This window comes from Sinocyclocheilus anshuiensis, unplaced genomic scaffold (assembly GCF_001515605.1).
Source record: "Sinocyclocheilus anshuiensis isolate Anshui unplaced genomic scaffold, SAMN03320099.WGS_v1.1 scaffold2239, whole genome shotgun sequence".
NCBI classification, from domain to species: Eukaryota; Metazoa; Chordata; class Actinopteri; order Cypriniformes; family Cyprinidae; genus Sinocyclocheilus; species Sinocyclocheilus anshuiensis.
In genome coordinates, this window is record NW_015540991.1 from 102324 (window position 1) to 127448 (window position 25125).

Below are 25125 nucleotides of genomic sequence, written 5' to 3' on the forward strand. Positions count from 1 at the left end.
TGAAGTTTTGTTCATGCATCAACAGATAACAGCATTGACTTAAAGATCACTTCTTGGGATTCAAGTTTCGAATCATAAAATTGAGAAATCCATACTGTCAACCCAGCCCTACTGAATTCTTCAGCTGTAAGTTTTCTAAAGCTGTACATTATCATTTGCCTGCTTTACAATTTGGAAATGGTCAAACACAGAATGGCAGGGTTTTCAGCAAATAATGACATATTTTGAATTTATTAATTTGTTGGATATGAATTGTAGTTGTTAGTTTTTTTATTAAAGTATTTATAATACTTACTGATTAATTTATAAAATGCATCAGTTATTGACCATTACATGAAAATAATTATAGGACATAATTTCAGTATTGGTTCAAAAACCTGGAAGGACATCCACCAATCTGATAACTTGAAAATGGGAATGAAGCCAAAGAGTTCAGAAGTAACCAGCCATTCCCATAAAGCATTGCAAGTTAAGTAAACAGAAGTTTCCCTGCATTCTCAAACACCTTCTTGTTTAATTATACATTTGAACATTTTACATAGACTTACAGTGGAGATCAAAATTAGAGAACAATCTATAAATACTTGATTTAAAAAAAAAAAAAAAAATGTATATAGTCAATCTTCATTGCTCAAAATTTGAAGGAATATCAGCTGTAGGTATACCACTGTTCTACTAACATGTTTGACAAAATAACCAAGGTATTTCCAACAAAAACCTTTATTTTGTGGAAAACACAGTGATCAAAATTAGAGAACAGTAACCATTGTAGCACGAAAGAAGATTACAACTAAACTTTTGGAGGGTTACAGCTGTCAGAAATAAGTAGGAAGTGTAGAGGCCCTTGCTTTGAATGACTTCAGCACATCTGTGGCCACAGGACATCACTATATATAGTTTCTCAGACTGAGCTAGTGTGATCTTGGTCCACTCCTCTTCCAGTCTCTTCCATATTTCGGTGACTGTAGTGGGTTTCTAGCCATAACTTTGTTGCCAAGGATTTTCCAGAGATTTTCAGTTGGGTTTAGATCTCTGGGCCGGCCATTTCATTATTTCATTTCAATGTTCCTGGCTTCAAGGAACTGCTTTACCCGTTTTGCAGTGTGACAGGAGGCATTGTCTTGCATGAAAATTGCTGGCTGATTAGGAGATGCTTGCAGGGAAGGAACTTCATGTTGCTGAAGGAGGTTCTGATAAACATTTGCATTCACCCTGCCATGTAGCGGTATAAGAGGCCCAACTCCTGCTGCAGAAAACATCCCCCAAACCTCTTTATATACTTGGGCTTCAGTCTTTCTTCAGTTTGATGCCGAACAAAATGTTTCCCATCAGACCCAAATAAATTAAACTGGCTCTCATCACTGAAGAGAACTTTGGACCAGTTCTCCTCTCTCCACACAACATGCTCCTCAGCAAAGGTGTTGAACCAATTCCCGATTTAGAGACTCTGCATTATCCTGCCTTCTCTTGCATTTGTCTTATGTGGATAACCAGCCTTTTTGGGGGACTTGAATGAATTAGTGTCATTGTAAAGCTGCTATATTCTAGAAATTACAGATTTGGTACGACAAACTTCTCGTGCAGTGGCTGAAAGGGTCATCCCTTTGGCCTCATTTGGACAACCTCCTGTCAGAGTCACCTTAGAGCGGCCCGCCATCTTGCAATCTCAGTGAAAATTAGTGGAATGCAGCCAGTTAAATAGGGTTTGTAATATAATTAAGGAAATTAGCACCAGGTACCATATTAACACCAATAACTTAAAGGTATCTGTAAGTGTTCTCTAATTTTGATCTGAGTTATTTTTCAAATATTTCATTTAAGCTTTTTATACTCCGCTTCAGAATACAAATAATTTAGGAAGTTTGCTTAAAAAAATGGCCCTTCTACTCCTGTTAGGATAACTTCAAATAGGACTAAGCAGTGACCTTGAAATTTAGGAAAATGTAGAAGTCACCTTAGAGCGGCCCGCCATCTTGCAATCTCAGTGAAAATTAGTGGAATGCAGCCAGTTAAATAGGGTTTGTAATATAATTAAGGAAATTAGCACCAGGTACCATATTAACACCAATAACTTAAAGGTATCTGTAAGTGTTCTCTAATTTTGATCTGAGTTATTTTTCAAATATTTCATTTAAGCTTTTTATACTCCGCTTCAGAATACAAATAATTTAGGAAGTTTGCTTAAAAAAATGGCCCTTCTACTCCTGTTAGGATAACTTCAAATAGGACTAAGCAGTGACCTTGAAATTTAGGAAATTGTAGGTTGTTCTCTAATTTTGATCTCCACTGTATATATTGTATTTTATAGTGTTCTTATAGTTGGGTGAGTGATTAATTCACTCATACAAGATTGAGTACTATATTTTCTTTTTCCTTTTCCTTTTGGTGGAGAATTGGAATTGGAAAAATACTTCCAGATCCAAGGCCACTGAAAAATGTGCAGTAACTGTTGCACCCTTATTTTTCAATTTATTGCTGTGTGCTGAAGTTACTTTCTAGTATACAGAGTCTTGTCACATTATTTTTCTCTCTGTGCCCTACAGAATTTACAGAGAGCAACATTCATTTTTCTCCTTGACTTGAAACAAATTAGCATGCAACTCTGAATGTTTCTTATAATAATTTTCTCTATTTTGTTTTCTTTTCATCTAGTTACAGAAATTGGTTTCCATCATAGCGTGACCTCTCTCCTTCACACTTCCTCTGCAGTGCTGTTGCAGTGTGTATAGAGGCAAATAATTAGCATCTATTTAGGAACCTGCTCTCTGAAAGAGGCAGCGCTGTTAGGAGCCATTTTTCTTGTAAATGAACAGCAGCTGGAGTTTGGAGTTGTGTGAATATTGTGTGCATATATAATGTAGTTTCAGAAGTACAATGTGGGACACATTGTAATCATGGATTTTATATTCTAGTGTCAAACAGAAGCATAATCCTTAATTATTGCGCATAAGAGTTGTGGCAAAAGTCAGGCCTGAAATGTCAAACTAATTAAGGACAATTGAATTCTGGGCAGTGTGTTGATAGAGTAAGGTCTGTGAGGAATGAATAAAATTAGTCTATGCAACTCAGGGCCAGATTTGACAAAGCTGATTGTTCATGCGTGCACGTGAAATTGTTTGCAATAAATATTGTACAAATAACATTGGCTTGATTGGTGCATAACAAATGCAAAGCTGTTCCGCTAAAACATAATGAGTAAGAAGGCGAATGGTTAAGCTGTGTTAGCATTTCAATAGGTGAGGGTTTCTGCTTGCATCATCAGCTCTTTTCTCTTTTATTCTTTTTGTCTAATTTTATCTTGGGTGCTTTGCACTTTATTTTTATACAGAAAATGAAAATATTATAAGAAATTAGGGGGAGAAACAGAGCCAGTGTGACAGGTACATGAAATGGGTCAGACCTGAACTTGCCTCTCCAACATGAGAATGGGTTAATTGTGTTGGATTCTATGTTTACTTAAATGACTAGTTAACCCAAAAAATTTAATTCTGTCATAAGTTATTCAACCATATGTTGTTCCAAATCTGTATGACTTTACCTTTTTCTGCAGAACACAAAAGGAGATATTTTGAATAATGTTCAGTTTTGGTTACCATTGACTTCCAGTGTATGGACAAAAGCACTCAAAATATAATCTTTATGTTCCACAGAAAAATTCACACAGATTTAGAATGACATGAGGGTAAGTAAATGATGACAGATGTTGAAGTTTTGGGTGTACTATCCCTTTAACTTAAAGGCCACACAACCACCACCATCAGGGTTCCAAATGTAATCTGACTGCTTTAAATGTGGGTCACATGACATGTCACTCAACTGCGCATAATTAACATCCTGTTAACAGAAGCTGATGCCTGTGGAAAACTTATGTTGTCAAAACAATCTCATGAGAAAACATAACTATGATATTTTCTGTCAAATTAAGAATTGGTTGTGAATTTGTATGATTTAATTTGTACAAAAATGTATGATTTTCATTAACAAATAGTAAGCATGAAGGTCCACCCTTAAATCTAACCCTCAATGAGACAAACAGATTGTACAAAAGCTTACAAACTCATACAAATAAATACTCACAACATACATATTCATACAAATTTGCCACAGATTTGCTAAAAATGTACCACAAATTTGCCATGAATTTGGCAAAACATAAATTTGTTACAAATTGCCAGTTATCAGGGTGTGCCATGCAGTTTCTGTGGTGTTCTGGCTGGTTGCCCAACTCAAAAGAGACCACCCTAAGTCTCTATAGAGAGATTCTGGTCTCTAGAAATGACTCAGGTCCTTCTTTTGGTGTCAGTGAATAGAATTATTTGGCCAGTTTATCATCCACTAGATGAAAAATCATAAGTCTGATCACTCTGAAAAGTAACTGCACACTTGGCAAGCACCACTAATTAGTATTGACCTCAGAAAGTACATTTCCGTTTCCGAGCCATACGTGGACTATATACATTAGGGAAGAAATATCCAAACTGCTTGTTTAACTTATGAGTGTCATCAATATTCCTGTCATAGACAGCCTATTTATGATTTTTTCATAAAAAAAATTTTTTTTGATCTGTTGCAGCCCTAATATGTCTCTATTAGTTGTAATGAAACACGGTAATGTTTTACAGCACAGTGGGCAAGTGCTCATTTCATCTAAAGGCTTCAAAGATGGCAAGATCAAGAGATGGCACTGAGAAAACTAGACGTTTTTATGAATATATGAATACTATTTAAAGGGGAATGAGTTCTGTTTGAATGAAATATGTTTCTGCTGAGTGTCTGCGACATTCTACTTCTTCGTTTTCTGTGTTATTAGATTTTTTCCTATTTCCAGTGCAGACATGTCATTATTGTAAAGGATGTTGTAATGTTGTCATAAGCACAAACAGTCATAATTACTACAAATATTATCATTATCATCGGAAAAACTGCAGTTTCAGATGTCACCTATGAATCTGCCATCTCGTCTTCATTAGCTTTCCACTCTTGCTAATAATGTCTTCGCCATTAGGACCACAAGGTAATGAAGTCGCTTTGGTTGTGGCAATTGTATTATTATTGTGGTTCCTTTCTGATATGCACCGCTAATGTGACAACGGCCCTAAGAACTAAATTCTGTTGTTTATGTGTATTGTTTGTGCAGGAGATGTGCAGCTGATAGCTTTTTAACTGATGTTTTGTTTACTTTGTTGTTGATTTGGTCTAGTAAGTTTGATACTGCAGTATTGTGTGCGAAAACAGCATTTGAAAGCTCCAGCTGATCTAATGAAGAGAATGAAAATCTCAGTTTGAAATCTCTGAATGTTTCTCACTGAAAGGCAGCCACCTGTGACCCACCTTTACAGAAAGACTGCATCTGTTTCCTACAGAAAACCATCATCTGAACACAGATTAGAAATGCTACATGGTCATTCCCTTAAAATAATCTTTCTATGGTAACCATAGTTTCCACTCGAATAGTAAAATATTGTTATTGAATATTGTTACATTCTTGATTTAATGTGGCATGACTAGGGCCACTGGGTGCTACTATAATTAAACTCCACATTTTTATAGGCAACTTTTGTATTAGCTGCCATTGGTACCAAAAAGAATTTAAAGAAAATATCAGAGAAGATCCCACATTTATTATAGCCTACTTTATCAGTTAAATAACTATAGTAACTATGTTTTTTTTTGGGGAACTCTGGTTACCATAAAAAATATTTTTGGTCAAAGCAAATCTGTAAATCTTGTTAAAGTTTTATGATTATTTGGACCAATAATATTGTAAACAGGGATTAAATTACCAGAATGATCCGAAACAGTATGGTTTTGTATATCCATATGTGTGTATTATTTTCTGCATATTGTACATTTCATATGTGCGTATTATTTGATTGATCATGCAGCCTATTTTTTTGTACGTTTGTTGTTTTGCATCAGATTTTAGGGTTTCCCCACCTCCAAAATTATAATTTAACTATTGTGTATACTGACACTTTGTTGAATTATATATCATGACAATTGTTTTGGTTTTCAAATGTAAAGTTTATGGTAAAAGATTGGTTCAACAGCAACATCTAAGCGTTAAGTCACAGTTTCTATTCAAATCAGTGTGCACACATCAATAATTCATGATTACATCAGAGTTAGATCAATTGCCTGTCTCTGATATGCACCCTCCACGTTTTTGTTTAAGGGATTGTACCGCAAACTCTTTAGGTACTCTTTAGAGTTTTGTGCCATAGTCTAACAAAGACACGTCTCTGCTCTAAGCAAACATCTGATTTAAAAAAGCCCAGATGAGAGAAATCCATACTTTAGGCATCTGCTTTCTGGAATGGCGTTCATTTTTGTTTTTGGACCAGGCATGTGGTCGTTGTGTAGCACTGGAGTGAGCCTTTTGACTGATGAAGCGTTTGATTTGATGAAGGTGGTAGATTAAAGGATCAGTACTTGCTGTTTCACTAAATTGATCCCACTGAGTAAGCACTTAGGAAAAATTGATTGATTTCACACCTTATAAATCTACACTGTTTGAATGTTTTTTTCCTTTGACTCTGTGCTTGACGTTTAATAGTAAGTGTACATAGTTCACCCAAAAAATACAATTTTGTTAGAATTTTCTCATTTGTGCCAAAGACTTATGATTTTAGTTCAAAAGAAAAAAAGAAAATATTAACTAGAATGACCAAGCTGTTTTGAAAGTGGATGGAGAGCAGGGACAGTTATTAATATGAATAAAAAGCCAATATGCCAGTAAACAATGATTAACACTTCAAAATAGACTTTACTGAGAATGCGGGAGTTGAAAAACACATTGCGCAAGACAATAACTGACAAAGGACCGAACGGAATAGTGATATATATATAACTAATCAGTAGCCATAGAAACTGAGAACTCATAACAGACATGACAGGAACTGAACTAAACTGGACATAACGGTGACACTATTGTTATTAAAATGGTATAAACACTCATTGATTTTTGCTGTAACAGTATTATTGTAACACAATATGTTTTTCACAATATGATTTTTTATGTGTTTATATTATCCATAATAATGTAATTGATGTGTTAATATATTATATATTTATTATAGATTCATAAATTTATAATATATTTATATTGTTTATTAATAACTTGTTTCAGCCTTTGTTTTGACTACCCCAAAGTAAAATAAAGCATCCTGTATGAAGAAATAAAAATTGGAATGCTTTAAAGATTGTTAATGCAATGAGAAATGAATTTTTGTGATTGTTAAATTACTGTAACAGCCTAATAGTACCATAAATAACAGCCTAAATAGTATCATAGTACAAATAGTTACATAAAAACGGGCTATTATTATTGTTATTATTATTAATAAATAATATATATCTATTTTATATTATATTATATTATATTATATTATATTATATTATATTATATTATATTATATTATATTTGTGAGGCTTTACATGGTTAGCCATGTGATGTTTAGTGTAGTTTTGATTAAAAATCTGTGGTTTTACCTTTACATATTTAAAACCAATCTTGGCTAGATTAACTCATTTTATGTGAAAATAATTTAATTTGGATTGCTTGAGTAGTAAAAATCAATCAAGCCCCAGAAAGATTTCTTATTCTTATTCCACAGAAAGAATTCTTATAAAAGCAGCAGTATCTGTAAATGTTGTGTATTGTGTGTGTTGCAGACGAGTGCGGTGCTGTGTTCAGGTGGATGTGCTCTGCTGGCAGTCAGCTCCCTGCTGGCCATCATCACCATCTTCCTGCCCAGTGGAGCCTGTGAGAGGAGGATCTGCACATTGACAGGATACATGCAGATGGCTGCAGGTTAGTGTCCGGCTTATTATCTGACCTCTGATCAGCTCTTAAACAACAGCCATTAGAGGTACCATGCTGAGTAGCATTACATGACTGATCCTAGTTAAGTAAAACCCTAATCTGAGCTTTAGACGGGACCCCCCTAGACCATCAGAGGCATATTGCACACAGAGATGGCAAGAGCTTTCCAAAATCTATGCAAGACTAGTAAAACCTCAACATATCTTTTTTTCACACTTCACTTTGAAGAATGGCTTGACTTTTCTCTTGGATCTTCTCTGTGTGATTTTGAGTACACCTAACAGCAGGGAGGGATCTTCAGAAGGGAGCAGAAACCTCCTCCTCTCACCTCCCCGTCTGATATCATGTGATACACGCTCGAGCACTGCTAACTGCTTTGGACGTCCCATCTGAAATCTGTTGTGTTGTCAAACAACACGTTTGAAGTGTATTGTTCATTTTTGGCAGAGCAGGGGAGAAATTATACAATTTGATACGACGTGGTATAAAGCACTTGAGGCTGAATTTAAGTAGCGCTTCATATTAAAAATGCAAAGTCTCATGTTACACCTTCATTAAATAGTTTATTCAAACACTGTTTGCAGTCCATGCACAATATTTAGTGTGAGCAGATCACTTCTGGGGGAAAATAACAGGTTAAGCTGGTTTTTGGAATATGGTAGCTGGCCCAAGGTGGTCTACCAGTTGTGACAACAGAAAACACTGGAATAACACTTTTTGCTGCTTGTTCAATTTACTTAATGAGCTAAAGCAACACAATTTAACTTAATTTCATTGTGTTCAGTAAACCTACATATGTAAGATTGAAGTTTACTTAATCCATTTGTGTTGGGACTGCATGAATATTTTTGTTGTTGTTTTAAGCTGGGAAGTGTTTTGTTCTCAACATGCTTCGCAGGGCTGAATCAGGAGAGGAACTGTTGTAATAAAAGGAATAATTCAGCCAAATTTTTTTCTGAAAATTTACTGATCCTTAGGCAGTCCAAGATAAAACGAGTTTATTTTTTCATCTGAACAGATTTGGAGAAATTTGCATTACAAAATTTGTAATTTGCATTAATTTGTAACTTGCTCACCAATGGTTCCTCTGCAGTGAATGGGTGCCGTCAGAATGAGAGTACAAACTGCTGATAAAAACATTATCATAATCCACACGACTCCAGACCATCAATTCACTAGAGAAAGCAAATTTATGGATGGAGGATTCATATTTTAGCTGGAATCAACAGTTTGAAGTTAAACATGTCTTAGTGATTAATTTGTTTATTACAAACATGCAGCTTTTCACTCCACATGATGTTAACTGATGGACTGGAGTCGTGTGGATTATTTGTGGATTATTGTGTTTTTTATCAGCTTTTTGGCCTCTCATTCAGACGGCACCCATTCACTGCAGAGGATCCATTGGTCAGGTGACCTGGGGGTGAGTTAATTTTATCAGTTTTTTATTTTGGGGTGAACTATGCTTTTGTGTTATTTTGTATTTTTGAGTAAAGGGAAAGACCTGTTTATTATTGTTATATTTGACATTTAAAAGAGTTTCTGTTATGTTTGTTGATGTTTTGTGGTTACAACTGTGCTGAAGACTAGAGCTTTTGGTTAGTTTATAGGTGGCTGCATGTACAGTATTAAGACTGTAATATTTGTTGTTTTTGCTCGTTGAGCAATAGCTATGCTAATGTCAGTGCAGTGAACGGTAACGGCTTGCTTGTTCTGTGCTAGCTGCAAAAAATCTTTTAGATGTACAACATAAATTTGAGCCTCTTTCTCAAAAACACAGACTTGTATATAATTGAACCAATACAACTAAAAAACATTGAGTAAGTTCAACCAAAATTGTATATTTAAATTCAAGATAAAATAAAATTATGTAACCACTTGCCTTAAAAAACTGTAAAATCAAAAAGCCATTGTGCCAGTGAATGTACATGCTTGTCCTCGACTCTTCCAGCTGGTAGTCCATCCAGTCAAATAGACCAGCTTTGCCAGCGCAAAACCATCAGAATCTGGAATTTCTTTAGGGTTGGCTTGTTACTCCACATGGCAGGGGAATGCAGTTTACAATTTTGGTTGCTATTTCCTAGTCATTTACTTTATACACACACCCTCTTCCGTGGTTTTACAGATATTTTCTGAATATGGAGAATTTTGAGACTAAACAGCCCATCCATCTGAAGCACTTTGTTGCAGAGCGCATCAATCACAAAAGCTAAATTAATAAATAAAGAAAGAAGTGTTAGCTCTCCACGCCGGTTGCTTGGCGACGACCATCGGCAGAATGTTGTGATAGCACGGTGAGGGCACTCGGAGATTTAGTGGCCGCAGTAAAAAGACAATTACACCCTTTTAACAGTTCAGGGATGGCCACATGCCTCGTGTAGCACTAGCCTTCATTCAACAGGCGAATACTTCTATAAACAACACCATCCTACATATCTACTTGCCCAAAAACAATCACAAGCACTCATGCTAAATAAATATTTGTTTATATACCAGGGACATGTGTATTTGGAGCACTGATTTCCAGTGTGTCCTTGATATTCTTGAGGCCTTGGAAGGTTTATTAGTTGTGGGAATACGGTACATTTAAATGCTTGTTTTAATTGAGCCTTTGGGCTCTACATTGATCATTACAGAGAAACCTTAAATAATTTTAACAGCAGAGAACAAGTGCCTCACACTGATATATTTCCCTGTTCTAATTAGCAAGTAATGATATTTCCATAAAACTACTGTAATGGAGAATGTAAAAGGGAACAGACTATAACGGACTGCATTTGTATTCTCTGAGCATCGATAGAAGCATCTATCAATCAACTTCAGCTCCGATAGATGCCCTCTTCCAAACAGACAGCCCTGCAAACAAAAGTCTTTCAGCAAGTTTTCACACTAAAATATTTGCCAATTCACCATTTTGAAGAAAGTTTTCTCTCTTTTTTTGCTGTTTTTGGAGAAAGTTTGGAAATGAATAAGCCTCTAAACTAAAGTTTCTGTGTGTTTGCTTGGAGGCAAAAGACATGTAGATGATTATTTGTAATATTTAGTCAGTTTTGCTTACTGAAAATCAGTCTCTCAACATTGCTTTTAGAGTATGAGCAGATATTACTTTCTGCCAGTCAGACTGTCAAACTGTAATAAACTACAAAACAGATATAATTAGACTATAACGCTGCAGCTCAGTGATTCCCATCCAACAGTTCGCAGGGGGGTTTGAATCACTGTTAGTTATTTTTAAAGGAAAGATTCTCTGTGATTTCACTCTTTAGCTTAAAATGTATTAAAGGCAAACAAGCTCAGGTGTCCTATTAAAGTCTTTTTTAACCCTTTAACTTTCACCCCTAAAAGGAGCTAATGAAAAAATTATTTAACTTCAAATTCTTATTAGTAGACATCTAATAAATAACCCCAGGCACTTTTTTTTAAATTTATGTTTTATATAAAACTCTACCGTACGGTTGAGCTGTCAGTCCATGGTAAATCTTGATTTAAATTCAGAGAACTATTTCTATTAGTTCTTTTCCAATAATAAACATTCCTTTAACTTTATTAGTATCTTGGATACATTTCATAACCTTCAGGGTCCACAAAGACAAAAAATTATATTTAAGCGTCTTTATAATATATGTAGATGAATGGCTATATATATGCTATATGATGTCCTTTACAGACATATCAACCGTACGGTCACGCATGATTTTGGATAATTATGGTAAATAAACAATTTTGCATTTCTCATATATTTTGCTATATCTCTGTTCTTTACCCTCTACCCTATTCACAACAACATTATGGTTTCATCTCTACTTCCTTGATTACTTGTTTGACCCTATTATCTGATGACTGACCAGCACCATTCTCCCTTCAGTGTGACTGACTTAAGTTTGTAAACTGCTGCTGCCACTTGAAAACTGGAAATTCCCAAACCCCCGATGGCAACAGCAGACACAGAGATGGGGCAGTACAGCTGTGGAAAGATTGCTCTCTCATCTCTTCCTTTTGAAAGATTTATTCCCTATCAAATTAAGTTCAACCGTACGGTAGAGATATCAGTTAAAGGGTTTTAATGTCAGAATCTATTGTGAAAGTTTATGTTAAATGATATCCAGGATTATATCAGCATTTTTTGTTGGAATCGGCCAGTCCTGAATATGTATGGGCAAACATTGGATATTTAATTGCTTTTCTCTATTTTAAGATATAGGTAATCATTTAGCACAAAGACTCCTGAATTTCTGTGTGCATAGTTTTCTCTTGTTTGGATATACTGCATGGTCACACAATGTTGCTCTTTGTATTCCAGAGCTGCAGTTTAGCATCCTACTGTAACTTGTGTACTTGTAAATTTTAAAAACATTGATGGCTGGAACCGCACACAAGAAGTATACAGCTGATATTTGCAAACCGCTTTCACCATGTAAAGCTTTGATTTTTTTTCACAATGGGGACAGGATTTAGCTATTCTTTTTGTACAAAACTATATAAAAACAGTATGTTCTGCTGCTTGATTTTGTAAACCAATATATATCATATTATTTTCATTTATTATCATAACCATAAAAACACTGGTTCGTCTAAATACTCTTATTCTATTTAGTCACCTGTAACAGCCAATGAATCCGAGGTCTTGCACATTTGCAGAAAATATCTGACTTCTATGATGAAAAATAAGGTAGATAGTTGCCCATCCATTTACTATGGGGAATACAAAAATAAGATTTCAATTCAGTGTCCATTTTTGAAACAAAAAACTTGTCTAAAATGATAAAAGTGCAGGGTATTGGGGATAATATGTCTTTTCATTCAAGTTAAACCTCATATACATTTAGATTTAGGTTAGTTTGACTTAATAAACTGGATAGTGACACAATACATTAATAATACAGAAATAATACGCTTGTAAAGATATATGGATATTTTTCTCTGCATATGTGTGACAGAAGTGTAAGTTTATAGATTTTTAACCAGTTTTGTATTGTTACAGTGTCGATGTTATAAGTAATTTAAAAATGGGTACTATTTTGTTTGTGCTACCTGCACCAAGATATACCCGTTTATTTGACAGCTCCAAGGCTTTTATGAAAACTACTTCCACGCTTGTGTATTACTTCTCACGGATACTCTGATCAAGCATTATGGGTGTTGTTTTTCCTACCTTTCCTTCCTTTTTCCACCACAGGTCTTTTTCTGTTTTCTCTAGTCGTGTAGCATCGATTAACAAAAACAAATCATGTTTCTGAGTAGACAGCCAATGTATATTAAAACCCCTTTTGTGTGCAGTGATTTACCACTTTAAGACATGCCTCGGCCTTGATAGACTTGAAACTTGACTTGAACTCTGTGTCAAAAACACGTGTTGATCAAGATTAGTTGTTGGTTAGCTGCTGATGTATCAGATTTTCTCCATGTCTTTTATTTATGCCTGTGTGTCCTGTATCCAGATTAATTATTATATAAGTCACACTGAATCTGCCTCATATTAAATCCTTCTTGTACTCATGCAATATAAACCATCTCATAAGCATTGGAGAGTCTGCTGCTTTGTCTACATTATGTCCCGCACACGGGTAAGAAAAACAACTCAGTCTGGTTTGCAAACCCAGTGTAATTTTAGAGCAGCGCACGTAATAAGAAATTTTACTCTCTGGTGTGTTCACTTTGTTGTCTGTATCTTCATAAACAGGTTATTTTATAGCTAAAATATGGATGTGAACATCACAAGAGAGAGTGTTTGTTTGCTGATGTGAAATGAGGGAACTGAAGCATAATGGCCCCGAGAAAACAATGAAGGTATTATGCAGAGGAAATGATAGCAGAGCTGCATTTAATGTGATGATGGCAACTTCACAGTTATTCACAACAAACAAGAGCCTCTTATGGCACTCAATGATTCCTCTGTGTGTGTGTGTGTGTGTGTGTGATTGTTAGTGTGATGATATATATACATGGAGTTCACAGAGAAAATGTTCTTTGAAGCAAACTGGAGTAAACCGAATGTAAAAGTGAGTGGAGAGAATATTGAATCAATCAGTGACCTTTCTCTCACTTTTTTGGTTAGTCCCTGATACATTTATGCCCTTTCTCAATGCCAGACTTGTAAAAGATCTGAGAGAATTCACCTTGACTGGAAATTGAAAGGGAAAAAAAGAAACTAAGAGAAAAATGATAAATGATGTAAGATGTTTACAGGAAAGTCTTGATGGAAATATTGAGTTGCGTGATCTGCTTTCCTCAGCTTGTTATTTATGGTTGAGCTGTCTTCTAGATGTCAGTATGCCCTCCTATGTGAAATGAATGGATGGTCACAGAATGCAGTGTCCAGTGTGTGTTAACTGAAGGTCTGTGTGTGTGCTCCTCTGGGTGAGGTTGTGTGAACCGGGCACACTGCAGCTTTGACCCATTTGCAGTTTTTCCAAAGATATAGAGACCGAGTTAAAGAGAGTGAGAGAGACCGTACTGTCTTGCTAATAAATTATGATTCCTTTGAAAGAGTCAATAATGGAAAAGTATGTCTCTCTCTCTCTCTATTGTACAGTGTTGGGTTTTTGTTTCTGTATTGTGCTGTTGCGCGAATAGAGTCTTGTACTTTATTTCTGCCCTTCATTACGAACAGCAATGTTTTTTTACCTTCATCTCAAGAATTATATGAACATGTGAACTTGTAAATTTAACAAAATACAATGATTCCAAAATTAGCTTAACCCAACCTAAATCTTTTTTTTTTGGTCACTACATTATTCCCATACTTTATTTAGCATTATTTTGTGGGTTTCACAAATTAACTAATCAACTTTTTTATTTGTTTGTTTGTTTTTAACAACTAAAATAAATTGTTTAAGAGATTGGGAATGCACCAATCTTAAAAGTTTGGCAATACTGATAATTTGCTGATTAAGATAATTATTTTCATGTTATGTTCAATAAATAAATGATATATGATACTACATAAATGTGTACTACATTATGTCTGAATAAAGTAAAACGCTAAAATGAGTTTGTTTTGCAATTTAGGCATCACATTTTAATTTAACTTTTAACATTTAAAATATTTTAATTGAACCTTTATAGTGTATAGAATAAAACGTATGTTCATTATGGTAATTTCTAAATATGTAACTCTGTTATTAATTCATTAGTTTTTAAACAAATTAAACAAGTGGCATGGGTAATCTAAATGCAAAATTTTTAGAAATTAGATTGTTGATTGTAATATCAACCAATACCAATATCCGGTATTGGACCAAAATATTGTGCATCCCTATAAAATAGTAATAATAAAGAATGAGTAGGTGTATACAAAGTTTTTATGCTATTATAATGGTTTATTCATCTTAAATAGACATTCTCAGACAACAGAGAAATAAAACAGAAAACATTTATTGAACAGGTTGTTTAGCAGCGCTGTAAATGATGTATATCTATGATACTATCAGGGTAACATAATTTCCATCGGGTACAGAAGAGTGTACAGGCGTTCTGTGATCCTGCTTCTGTCTGCAGAGTCTCCTGGGATGTATTTAGCTGGAGATGGAAGTGCATTGATGCCAGGCAAAATGTTCACAATCTCTTTTCAGACTGGGTTGGTTGCCCTGACAATCTGATGCTGGTACCAAAGAAAATCATTCCATCCTTTCTCTCTTTCACTGCAGTAAAGCTGATGTGTTTTTGTCAATGATAAAATTCTTTCTCCTGTCCCAAAGAAATACTTCACAGTCACTATTCTCACCTCATACTGTGGAACTCAACATGAAGATGTACTGAAGAATGTTTACGCTGCTCTTTACCATAGTGAACAGTGACCAGTAGGGACCAATGGCATCTGTTTGTTCAAACAATGGATGAGGGGAACCCTTGTGAAAAAGTAAACTTTAACATACTTTTAAATAGAGTACTTATTATGGAAATAATAATCTTTTAGGGTATATTTAATTGTGAACTGGATGTAATGTTTTCAGACACTTAATTGCATGATAATTGCAATTGAATGGAATTTATTATAGTTTATATTTACATTAAATGTAAATAGCTGAACTTTAGAGTGCTTTTTTGAGCCACTTAAGTAGGACTTAAGTACATCTTTATATGTAACATTATAATTGCGTCTATTGTCTTTGAAATATGCACCAAAGATACTGCCAAATGTACTGACAAGGATTTACGGTATACTTCAGTGTAACTTCCATTGAAACTTTTATGTCAAGTGCACATTCAGTACAATTAAGCGCACATCTTTTTCACATGGGAAGTGTTTGGGAAAATTGTTAGAGTAATTATGTATGCCATTCAGTTTAGTAATGCTAAAATCAAATGTTTTTGACCATAATAATCACAATGAACCCAGTCTCTTTGCTATAACCAAGCATGTTAACTAATCCTGTACTGTCAACATGAAACAAAACGCTGTTTGCAGTCCAGCACGTCTATTATGCTTATTAGGCTTATTAGTGGTGATTGCAGGATTCCCTGCTCTAATAATTTCCAGTCTAAGTGCAAAAACTCATCTCTTATTCTCTCTTTTGTTATCTGTCTTGTAAAATTCTTCTCTCTCACAGTATGCGTTGTTCTTCCCACTCTTTTCCCCACTTCAGTTGGCCTTTCACTTTTGATTTATCTCTCTGGAAATAAGATGTAAATAGAGACTGATCTTTCTGCCTCTGCTCCCACCCCATTGCTCTTAAAAGAGTGTCGTTATGCTGAGGAAACCGTGGACCACTGTGTCAGCTCTCCCCAGGGCCAACGGAAATGCACAGCTACACGAACATACGAACAGTTCAGACTTTCATCAACATCACTGCAGGACTGAGGTCGGTGCTTGAGGACTGATTTGATCTTATTCAATGTTCTGAACAAGTTGTTTTCCCACAAACATGCCAGTTAAATACCAGTAACAGTATATACTGTATCAGTCAAACCTTCTTACTGTAAGTGTCATCCAATCAGAAATCGGTGACATCACTATCAGACATTAAAGAGGCTCTGGCAGCCAGACTGATTGGCGGAAATGCAGCTTCTTTGAATATCTCAGACAAAGATAATGAGGGCCATGGGATATTCGTAATGAGACAGGGGAGTGATTCATTGAGTTTGCTCCCGCTGTGCATGATGGAGCTCACACATAGAGGAGAAAAATAATAGTGTGTGTGTGTGTTCGTAAGAGAGAATGTGTGAGACAAGGTCTGTATTAAATGGAGAGATCTATCTGTTAGCATTCCCATTCATCTCAATGGCAAGTATTTGCGTGCAGGTTTATTCAGGAAGTAACCTGAGCCATAAATTGGTTTCTTAAACTTCAGGCACTTTTATGAGACATCTGATGTGTTAACAAAATACATCCAGGTAAATATCATTCAGCAAAGTAGTTTTTTTGATTTACTATCAAGCTGCAATTTTGTAGAATAATATTTAAAATAAGCAACGAACCCGCACACTATCAATACTTGCTAATTCTTAAACTTTTTTAAACGCAACGTTTCGGTCCACTGACCTTCATCAGGCAAATGCGCATTTGCCTGATGAAGGTCAGTGGACCGAAACGTTGCGTTTAAAAAAGTTTAAGAATTAGCAAGTATTGATAGTGTGCGGGTTCGTTACTTATTTTTGATTCAACTTTTTGTTTGAGTTTGTTCCCATGCACCTATCGTCGTTTCTGGTGTGCTGAGTTTACGTTGATTGAGTAGAATAATATTAAAAACGTGAAAATATTAGGGCGTTAAGATGATTCCCGAGGGGGCCCAATGCAAATAAACCCTCATCCATAATACTATGTTGTTACCACCACAGTGCATGATTTATAAATTAATACAGTTTAACATTTGCATCACATAACCAACTCCATATGTATTGGTTTTCTGACATGGTAAACTTGCTCGGTAACTCACCTGGTACTGCAATGCACTTGCAATGCTGAGTGCTCGGGTACGAGTCCGGTGAAACACAATTCGACAAAAGAGCTCAAAAACATGTAGAAGTAGGCAAAAACGGCATGGTTGCTTCAGTAAATGTGTTTTTATCTCATATTTGCTTTTGTTAAAGGGATAGTTCACCCAAGAATTTAAATTTGATGTTTATCTGCTTACCCCCAGGGCATCCAAGATGTAGGTGACTTTGTTTCTTCAGTAGAACACAAACAAAGATTTTTAACTCAAACCGTTGCAGTCTGTCAGTCATATATCAGTCATATGTCTGATATATATGTCAGTCATATTGCGATCCGCCGTAAAGCATGAAGAAGAAGACGCGTCACGCGCCGGCTTTTGAGAATGCGCTCAGGACACTTTGGACATTGTGGTGAATCAGGGGTAAAAAATGATATAAATACTGTTCAGTTTCTTTCACAGACCGATCGTTAGGTGTCTTTACACATCAATGTATCGTCACGAGCCACAGGGTTTAATTTGGTTTTGTTTGTGTATGTTTTTTTGACTATCAAAGCTGTGATTCCCACTCACTTCCATTATATGACTGACAGACTGCAACGGGTTGAGTTAAAAATCTTCGTTTGTGTTCTACTGAAGAAACAAATTCACCTACATCTTGGATGCCCTGGGGGTAAGCAGATAAACATCAAATTTAAATTTTTGGGTGAACTATCCCTTTAACATTATTTATTAGGTTTGGGCTGGGTAGTGTAAGGGGTACAATATTATAAAGCATTAACTTTTTAGTACCACTCACCAACATTTAATTTCCAAACGGCCATGACTGTGCATGTACAAAATTAAAAAAACTAAATGTTGGCACATTTATGTTCATCTGCTTCGGAGAAAACTGAATGTGCTTTTTAGCACCACTCACTGGAAATGTCACTTTGAAACTGCCACGAAACGTGCAAAAAGCAACATACTATCATTATCATAAAATGATCATTCTGTGCACAGTAACATACTACATACTGATGTGTATTTGAGAGGGACAGAGAGAGAGTGAGTGAGTGTGTGTGTGTGTGTGTGTGTGTGATCGCTGGCTTCCTCACTTCTCTCTTATCTCACTTTTCTCGCTTTGAATGTCTTGAGTTATGGTTGTCATTGGCTTCTTGTTTGCGGTTCAGGTTGTTGCAGGTTTATTTCATCATGCGTGCAACTGGAGCCACAGTCCAAACTCTACAGCATAACACACAAACACATTCAGAGAAATACGATGAGTGACTGTCCTGTGTTGACACAGTTGCTAAAGCGTGTGTGAATTAAAGCTGTTTGCATCCATTTGTTTGGCTAGCTCAGCTCGTGTTTCATACTATGGATGACTAATTGGCTTGTGTGAATGTGTGCAGAGAAAGAGTGAGAGGCAGATGAGAGTGCCAGTTGAGTTATTATATGCATTCCTCTTGTTTGACTGTAATGTATTCAGTCACATCTCACTTCTGGTGCCTGGAGCTCACTGCACTGGGAACCTCAAGACCATCCATATCTTTCTCTGTCTATCCTTTGCTTCACCCTGTCTGTGAACATAATTCTTCTCGCCTTAAAATTATAATTTTCACAATCTGTCCAACACCATTTCCTTTGTTTAGAATTATTCTTACATTTTATTTTCTCTCCATCTGAAATCATCAGTCATTTTTGTCTTGTGTTGTCTGTCTTTGTGTATCGTGCCTCACTTCTTCTGCCTTTCTGTTCATTTTTATGTCTGTATGCATGACTTCCCTTTCAGTTTGAGATGTGTCCTCCTCTCTTGTCCCAAAAATCCCAGTCTTCCCTCTCACTCATCTTGAGGAAAGACAGCTGATGCTTTATAAATAAGCATCAGTGTCTCACCTGTGGCTTAGCATGACTGTGTGTACTGTTTGTTTATTCTGTTTGTGTACATGTTTGTGGATGAGAATATGACAGTGGTAATAGGATTGCTGATGTACGTGATGTTTGTGGCCAGAATACAATTGTAAGCAGAAGCACTATGTTAATAAAAACTCCAACCAGTTAAAACAATAATGGTATGAAATATTGTTCATATTTATATCAGTTCTCAGAGGTCTCTCTCCAGTCCTTTGATTTTCTTATTAGATTAACCACATTTTGTAATGTTTTTATAAGATTGACATTATATTGACATGATCACGCAGTTAGTCCAAATTTGTTGGCTGCACTTCCATGATGCCAATCTCCCATTCCACCACATCCCAAAGGTGACTGTGGAGGCCATTTGAGTATAGTAAGCTCACTGTAATCTTGCTGGAAGTTGCCATCCCAATATTGGTACACTGTGGCCATAAAGGGATGGACATGGTCAGCAACAATACTCAGGTAGGCTGCTATGATGCTAAATGATGCTAACTTGGTCCCAAATTGTGCCAAGAAATATCCATTATATCCAAATTTTTATTGTCCAATTTTGGTGAGTCTGTGAGAATTATAGCCTCAGTTTCCTGTTCTTAGCTGACAGGAGTGGCACCTGGTGTGGTCTTCTGCTGCTGTAGCCCATCTGCTTCAAGGTATGATGTGTCGTACATTCAGAGATGCTCTTCTGCATACCTTAGTTGTAATGAGTGGTTATGTGAGTTACTGTTGCCTTTCTATCAGCTCGAACCAGTCTGAGGTGCTTTTCCCAAAATGGTTGCAAGTTCTGCTGAACTCGTCTGGTAACAACAGAATTTGCGACCAGTTGCTTTAGGGAAATGCACCACAGGCCACTCTCCTCTGACCTCTGGCATCAGCAAGGCATTTTCATCCACAGAACTGCTGCTTACTGGATTTTTTTTTTTCGGGCCATTCTCTGTAAAACCTAGAGATGGTTGTGCATGAAAATCCCAGTAGATCAGCTGTTTCTGAAATACTCAGACCAACAACCAAAGTCACTTAAATCGCCTTCCTTCCCCATTCTGATGCTCAAGCTGAACTTCAGCAGATCGTCTTGATCATATCTACATGCTTAAATGCATTGATTTTGCTGCCATGTGATTGGCTGATTAGATATTTGCGTTAACAAGCAGTTGAACAGGTGAACCTAATAAAGTGACTGGTGAGTGTGTGTACATACAGTATATGCTTAATGGCCAATCAAGCACAGTTCACTGATGCCAATAATTTCAAAAGGCAATAGACTATATGCACGGTTACTTCCTGGTTTTAGATAAGACAGCTCAGTCATTTCCGGGCAACTGTCAAGATCAGCTGAGCTGTAAGTGTAGTGCCTTTGCTCAGTTTCTCTACATAATCCATTCACAATTTGAAGAAATGTTTCGTTTGTCTAAGAAGACCAAATGTCCATGTATACAGTTTCAGGAATGACAAACGTGAGTGTAAAAAATTACACAAGTGAATCCGCTAAATTGTTCCGCGAGTCATTGCTATGATGACATCTGACAAGCTGATGTCAAAAATAGAGCTGTGCATTAAGTGATTCAGAGTAAATTCAGAGTAACAAAACTACAGCAGCAAGTCTGTTTTGGTTGAATATATTTAACAGCTTCTACAGTTAAAGATAAAACTTAAAAAATTTAGTTTTTAAATCAAATAAAAAAATATTTCTAAATATTTAATGCATTATTATTGAATTATTATACCATTAATAATTAACCTATTTAATTTGTAGTTAAAGGGATACTCCACCCCAAAAAGCAAGTGCAGGAAGTCACAAAGTCTCGTGTAATTTAAAAAGTAAATAAATGAATAAGCACAGACACCAACAGCCTAGAAGGGTTAATTATTTAAAGACTTGACTAGTTAAAGGGATACTCCACCCCAAAATGAAAATTTTGTCATTAATCACTTACCCCCATGTCGTTCCAAACCCGTAAAAGCTGGGTAAAAGGGGGTAAGTGATTAATGACAAAATTTTCATTTTGGGGTGGAGTGAAGACGAACGTAGCTTTTAGGGGTTTGGAACGACATGGGGGTAAGTGATTAATGACAAAATTTTCATTTTGGGGTGGAGTATCCCTTTAACTAGTCAAGTCTTTAAATAATTAACCCCTCTAGGCTGTTGGTGTCTGTGCTTATTTATTTATTTACTTTTTAAATGACATGAGGCTTTGTGACTTCCGTATACTTCAGTACAGTAAAACTACTAAAATGTGTTACAATAGTCATTTTATAATAAATCCAAAAGCAAGACGTGAAAAAAAAACTAGGAAGTTGAAAAGGCAACTGAGCTAATGAGTGATCATCTGCATGGAGAGGTTTCTCTGTGAGGGTCTGAAGAGTATCTACCTATATATACCACAACATCAAATGACCTTTTACCAGATGTTTATGAGTTGGCTTATCTTTATGCGTAAGTTCTAAAGAACGCTCGCTGCATATAGTCAATTAAATATGGACCAGTTAACCAGGAATATACCCAATATTTTGAATCCAGAAACAGCAGTGTTCATCTACAGTCTGTTTCAGTGTAACATGATTTCCCAATTCCCATGCTCTCTGTTCTACATAGTGTAAAATATTAGATTTGGCCCATCATTGGACCATCCCAAATCACAGTGGCCCATCATTGGACCATCCCAAATCACAGTACGTTGAAAATAGCATGTGAAAGGTGCTCAGATGGCATACTGTTTGCTGTGTATTTTTGACTTGTGCATTTGTGCATTGGCTAATATTGCCCACAGCCCTTTGCATAAGAGTGGAGGAGTTTGTGACTGTTCTCATTTGACATTTTTAGTTAATTACAACTATAAACAAATGGAAGAAAAGAACCGGGAAAAAAGCAGCCCCATCAGTTTTTAAATGTATGACCCCCAAAACCTAAATAGTGAATTTCGATTCTAACACTTGCAAACAGAGCAAAGAGGTCTGTAGTAATATGCGGAGCCTTGGCTGCTTGAGAAGTATTACCTCTTTCCTGGTTAGAAATGTTGTAGGTTTGCAGTATGTGGTGCTCTTAGACCCAGCACTGTGTTTCTTTACCTCCACACTGAATCTGTTGAGCTGGCGCAGCAGCTGTGTTAGCAGTGTTAACTCTTGATGGCAGTGCTGGGAGTGATATGATGGTGCAGGGGCTGACCGTGTTGTATTAGTGCACAGCTCTATAAATAACAGACTGTCAGTCCTCCACCATTGCGTTCCTCTAAATCTTTCATGCTCCGAGGGACTCAGCAGAAATGTCCTCACCTCGGATGCTGCACCTTGTCTTTTTTTCTCATTTCTGCACCGGTTATTTTATGGCTGCCACATGATGGGGAAGCGTTTTGTGGAGAAGCATTTTTCATTAGTCCTGCCACTCTTCTACTGCTTTCTTTGCAGTTTTAAAGAGAGGGATCACCCCAAACGTTCACCCCAATTTTAATTCAGTTATTTACTCATCCTCATGTTGTTCCAAACTCCTATGACTTTTTCTTCTCTGGAACAAAAGAGTATTAATATTGTTATTTTACATAAAATGACACTTCACAATGACCACAGCTATTGAGCTCCAAAAATGTCTAAAATAAATAAATATGAACTAACTCATGAACAATGAATATAACTATTCATTGGGTTCAAATAGTAAACTTTGTGTACAAGTTGCTGTCTGTGTCCCTAATAGATTGGTGTTCTTCTTTGACAGCTCTGGTCATTATGACAGCAGAATAACATCTGGTCTCTAGTGTGCAGATGAGATGAGATGACAGCACTAGTACCAAACATGATGACTGACAGCATGAGTTCACAGCTGCGGGTACACTGGAGAGGAGGTCTGAACAACTCATCCTTGAATTTTGAGTGACAGTGAGGTTTTCCAGTGCCACAGTTTGCAGGAATGCCGTATAGGACACTCCACAGCCTTATGTAGAGACCCTTCACAATATATGAGCCAATAGTAATCTACTCTTCTATACTAGCATATATTATTACTTAACTATTAGCCATATCAATAATATACTATTAACAAAATACCATGCTGGTCCAGGAAAATGTCAACTAGTTAATGTTGTGTTGGTTTAGTTCTTATTTAGCCGGTTGACCAGCATAGCCTTGATTTATTACCAAACTGTACATTTTAAATATATTTTAAATTTTTTAAATTTTGTTAAAGTCCCTATTTTGACATATGTTTGAGTTAAATGGCTTCTTGAACAAGAACAAATGTAGGGAGCGAGATTTTGTTCATAAGGAATTGATTGGATAGTTGGATCATTGTCGTTTGCTACAGTAATTACTGCTATCTCATGTACTCATAAACACTGCAATATTCCATAAAAAATAAAAAATGGTCAATTTTGATTTCATGGTAACTTTTAGGATGGTAATTGAAATGTATGTAGGCATAGATCAAAGAAATAGGTTGTTTTTTGGCATCAGCCACTGTAATCTTCCTAGCCAAACTGGCAAAAACTTTCAATACCTGTAAGTTCTAAAGTTCTCTGAATAAAGCAAGGTCATTCTGCTAGAAGTACCTCGTACTCTCAGACAGCTACATAAGCATTCTCCAGACACATACAAGATTCAGACCAAAAATCCCTGCTGAGAAAAAAGATTAGAGTAGCCTAAAGGGGTTATCTAGCCTGCAAACTACCTTAGGCTGGATCAAGCTGTTTTTGTTTTTCAATTTAAAGTGTTAATTTAATAAATTGTGATAAATTAGCATGTAGATATGGAAGTAAAACAAACACTATATCAACATATAAAGCTACTTTTTATAATACCTTTTTAATGCTTTAAACAAACTCATATGTCATAATCCTTTAAAAGATTAGTTTTATTTGGTGACTTTTCTCAGCAAATAATAATATGCACAATTAATTGTGTATTAATTAATCAGGATATCATGTAATTCAATTGATTGCCCTTAAAGGAATAGTTTGCTTCTTCATCAGAACAGATTTGGAGAAATTTAGCATTACATCACTTGCTCACCAGTGGATCCTCTGCAGTGAATGGGTGCCGTCAGAATGAGAGTTCAAACAGCTGATAAAAACATCACAATAATCCACACGTAATCCACACAACTCATATCCATCCATTAACATCTTATGAAGCAAAAAGCTGCATTTTTGTAATAAACTAATTCATCATTAAGACGTTTTTAACTTCTAACTGTTGTTTCCAGCTACAAAATGAGATATCTCTATCCATAATACTGCTTTCTCCAGTAAAAAAGTAATCTTGTCTAAATCAGGAGAGAAATATGCACAGATCAAGCACCGTCCAAAACAGTTCTAAACAAATATTTTGGTGGATTTTGATGTGAAAGGACAACAGGGGATGGACTTTTTCACTGGAGGAAGCATTATTATGGATTATGGACTATGGTGTTTTGGCATTGATTGACTGGATTCGTGTGGATTTTTTATATGAAATGATATTAGCCAATCGTGGCAGTGATCGTTTACATTGAAGTCTAATGGCAGACACGTCCCTTCTCTCAATTATGACGATTCCCCCCCCCCC

At 36.0% G+C, this 25125-nt stretch overlaps 1 protein-coding gene across 1 annotated transcript in view; it reads left to right on the forward strand.

Moving 5' to 3' along the window:
* Positions 1 to 25125, forward strand: part of lhfpl7 (LHFPL tetraspan subfamily member 7) — a 168201-nt gene that overhangs the window by 67526 nt on the left and 75550 nt on the right. Inside the window, exon 2 of the mRNA XM_016488471.1 lies at positions 7675 to 7813. Coding sequence (XP_016343957.1) covers positions 7675 to 7813 — 139 coding nt within the window. The remainder of the gene's footprint in view (positions 1 to 7674; positions 7814 to 25125) is intronic.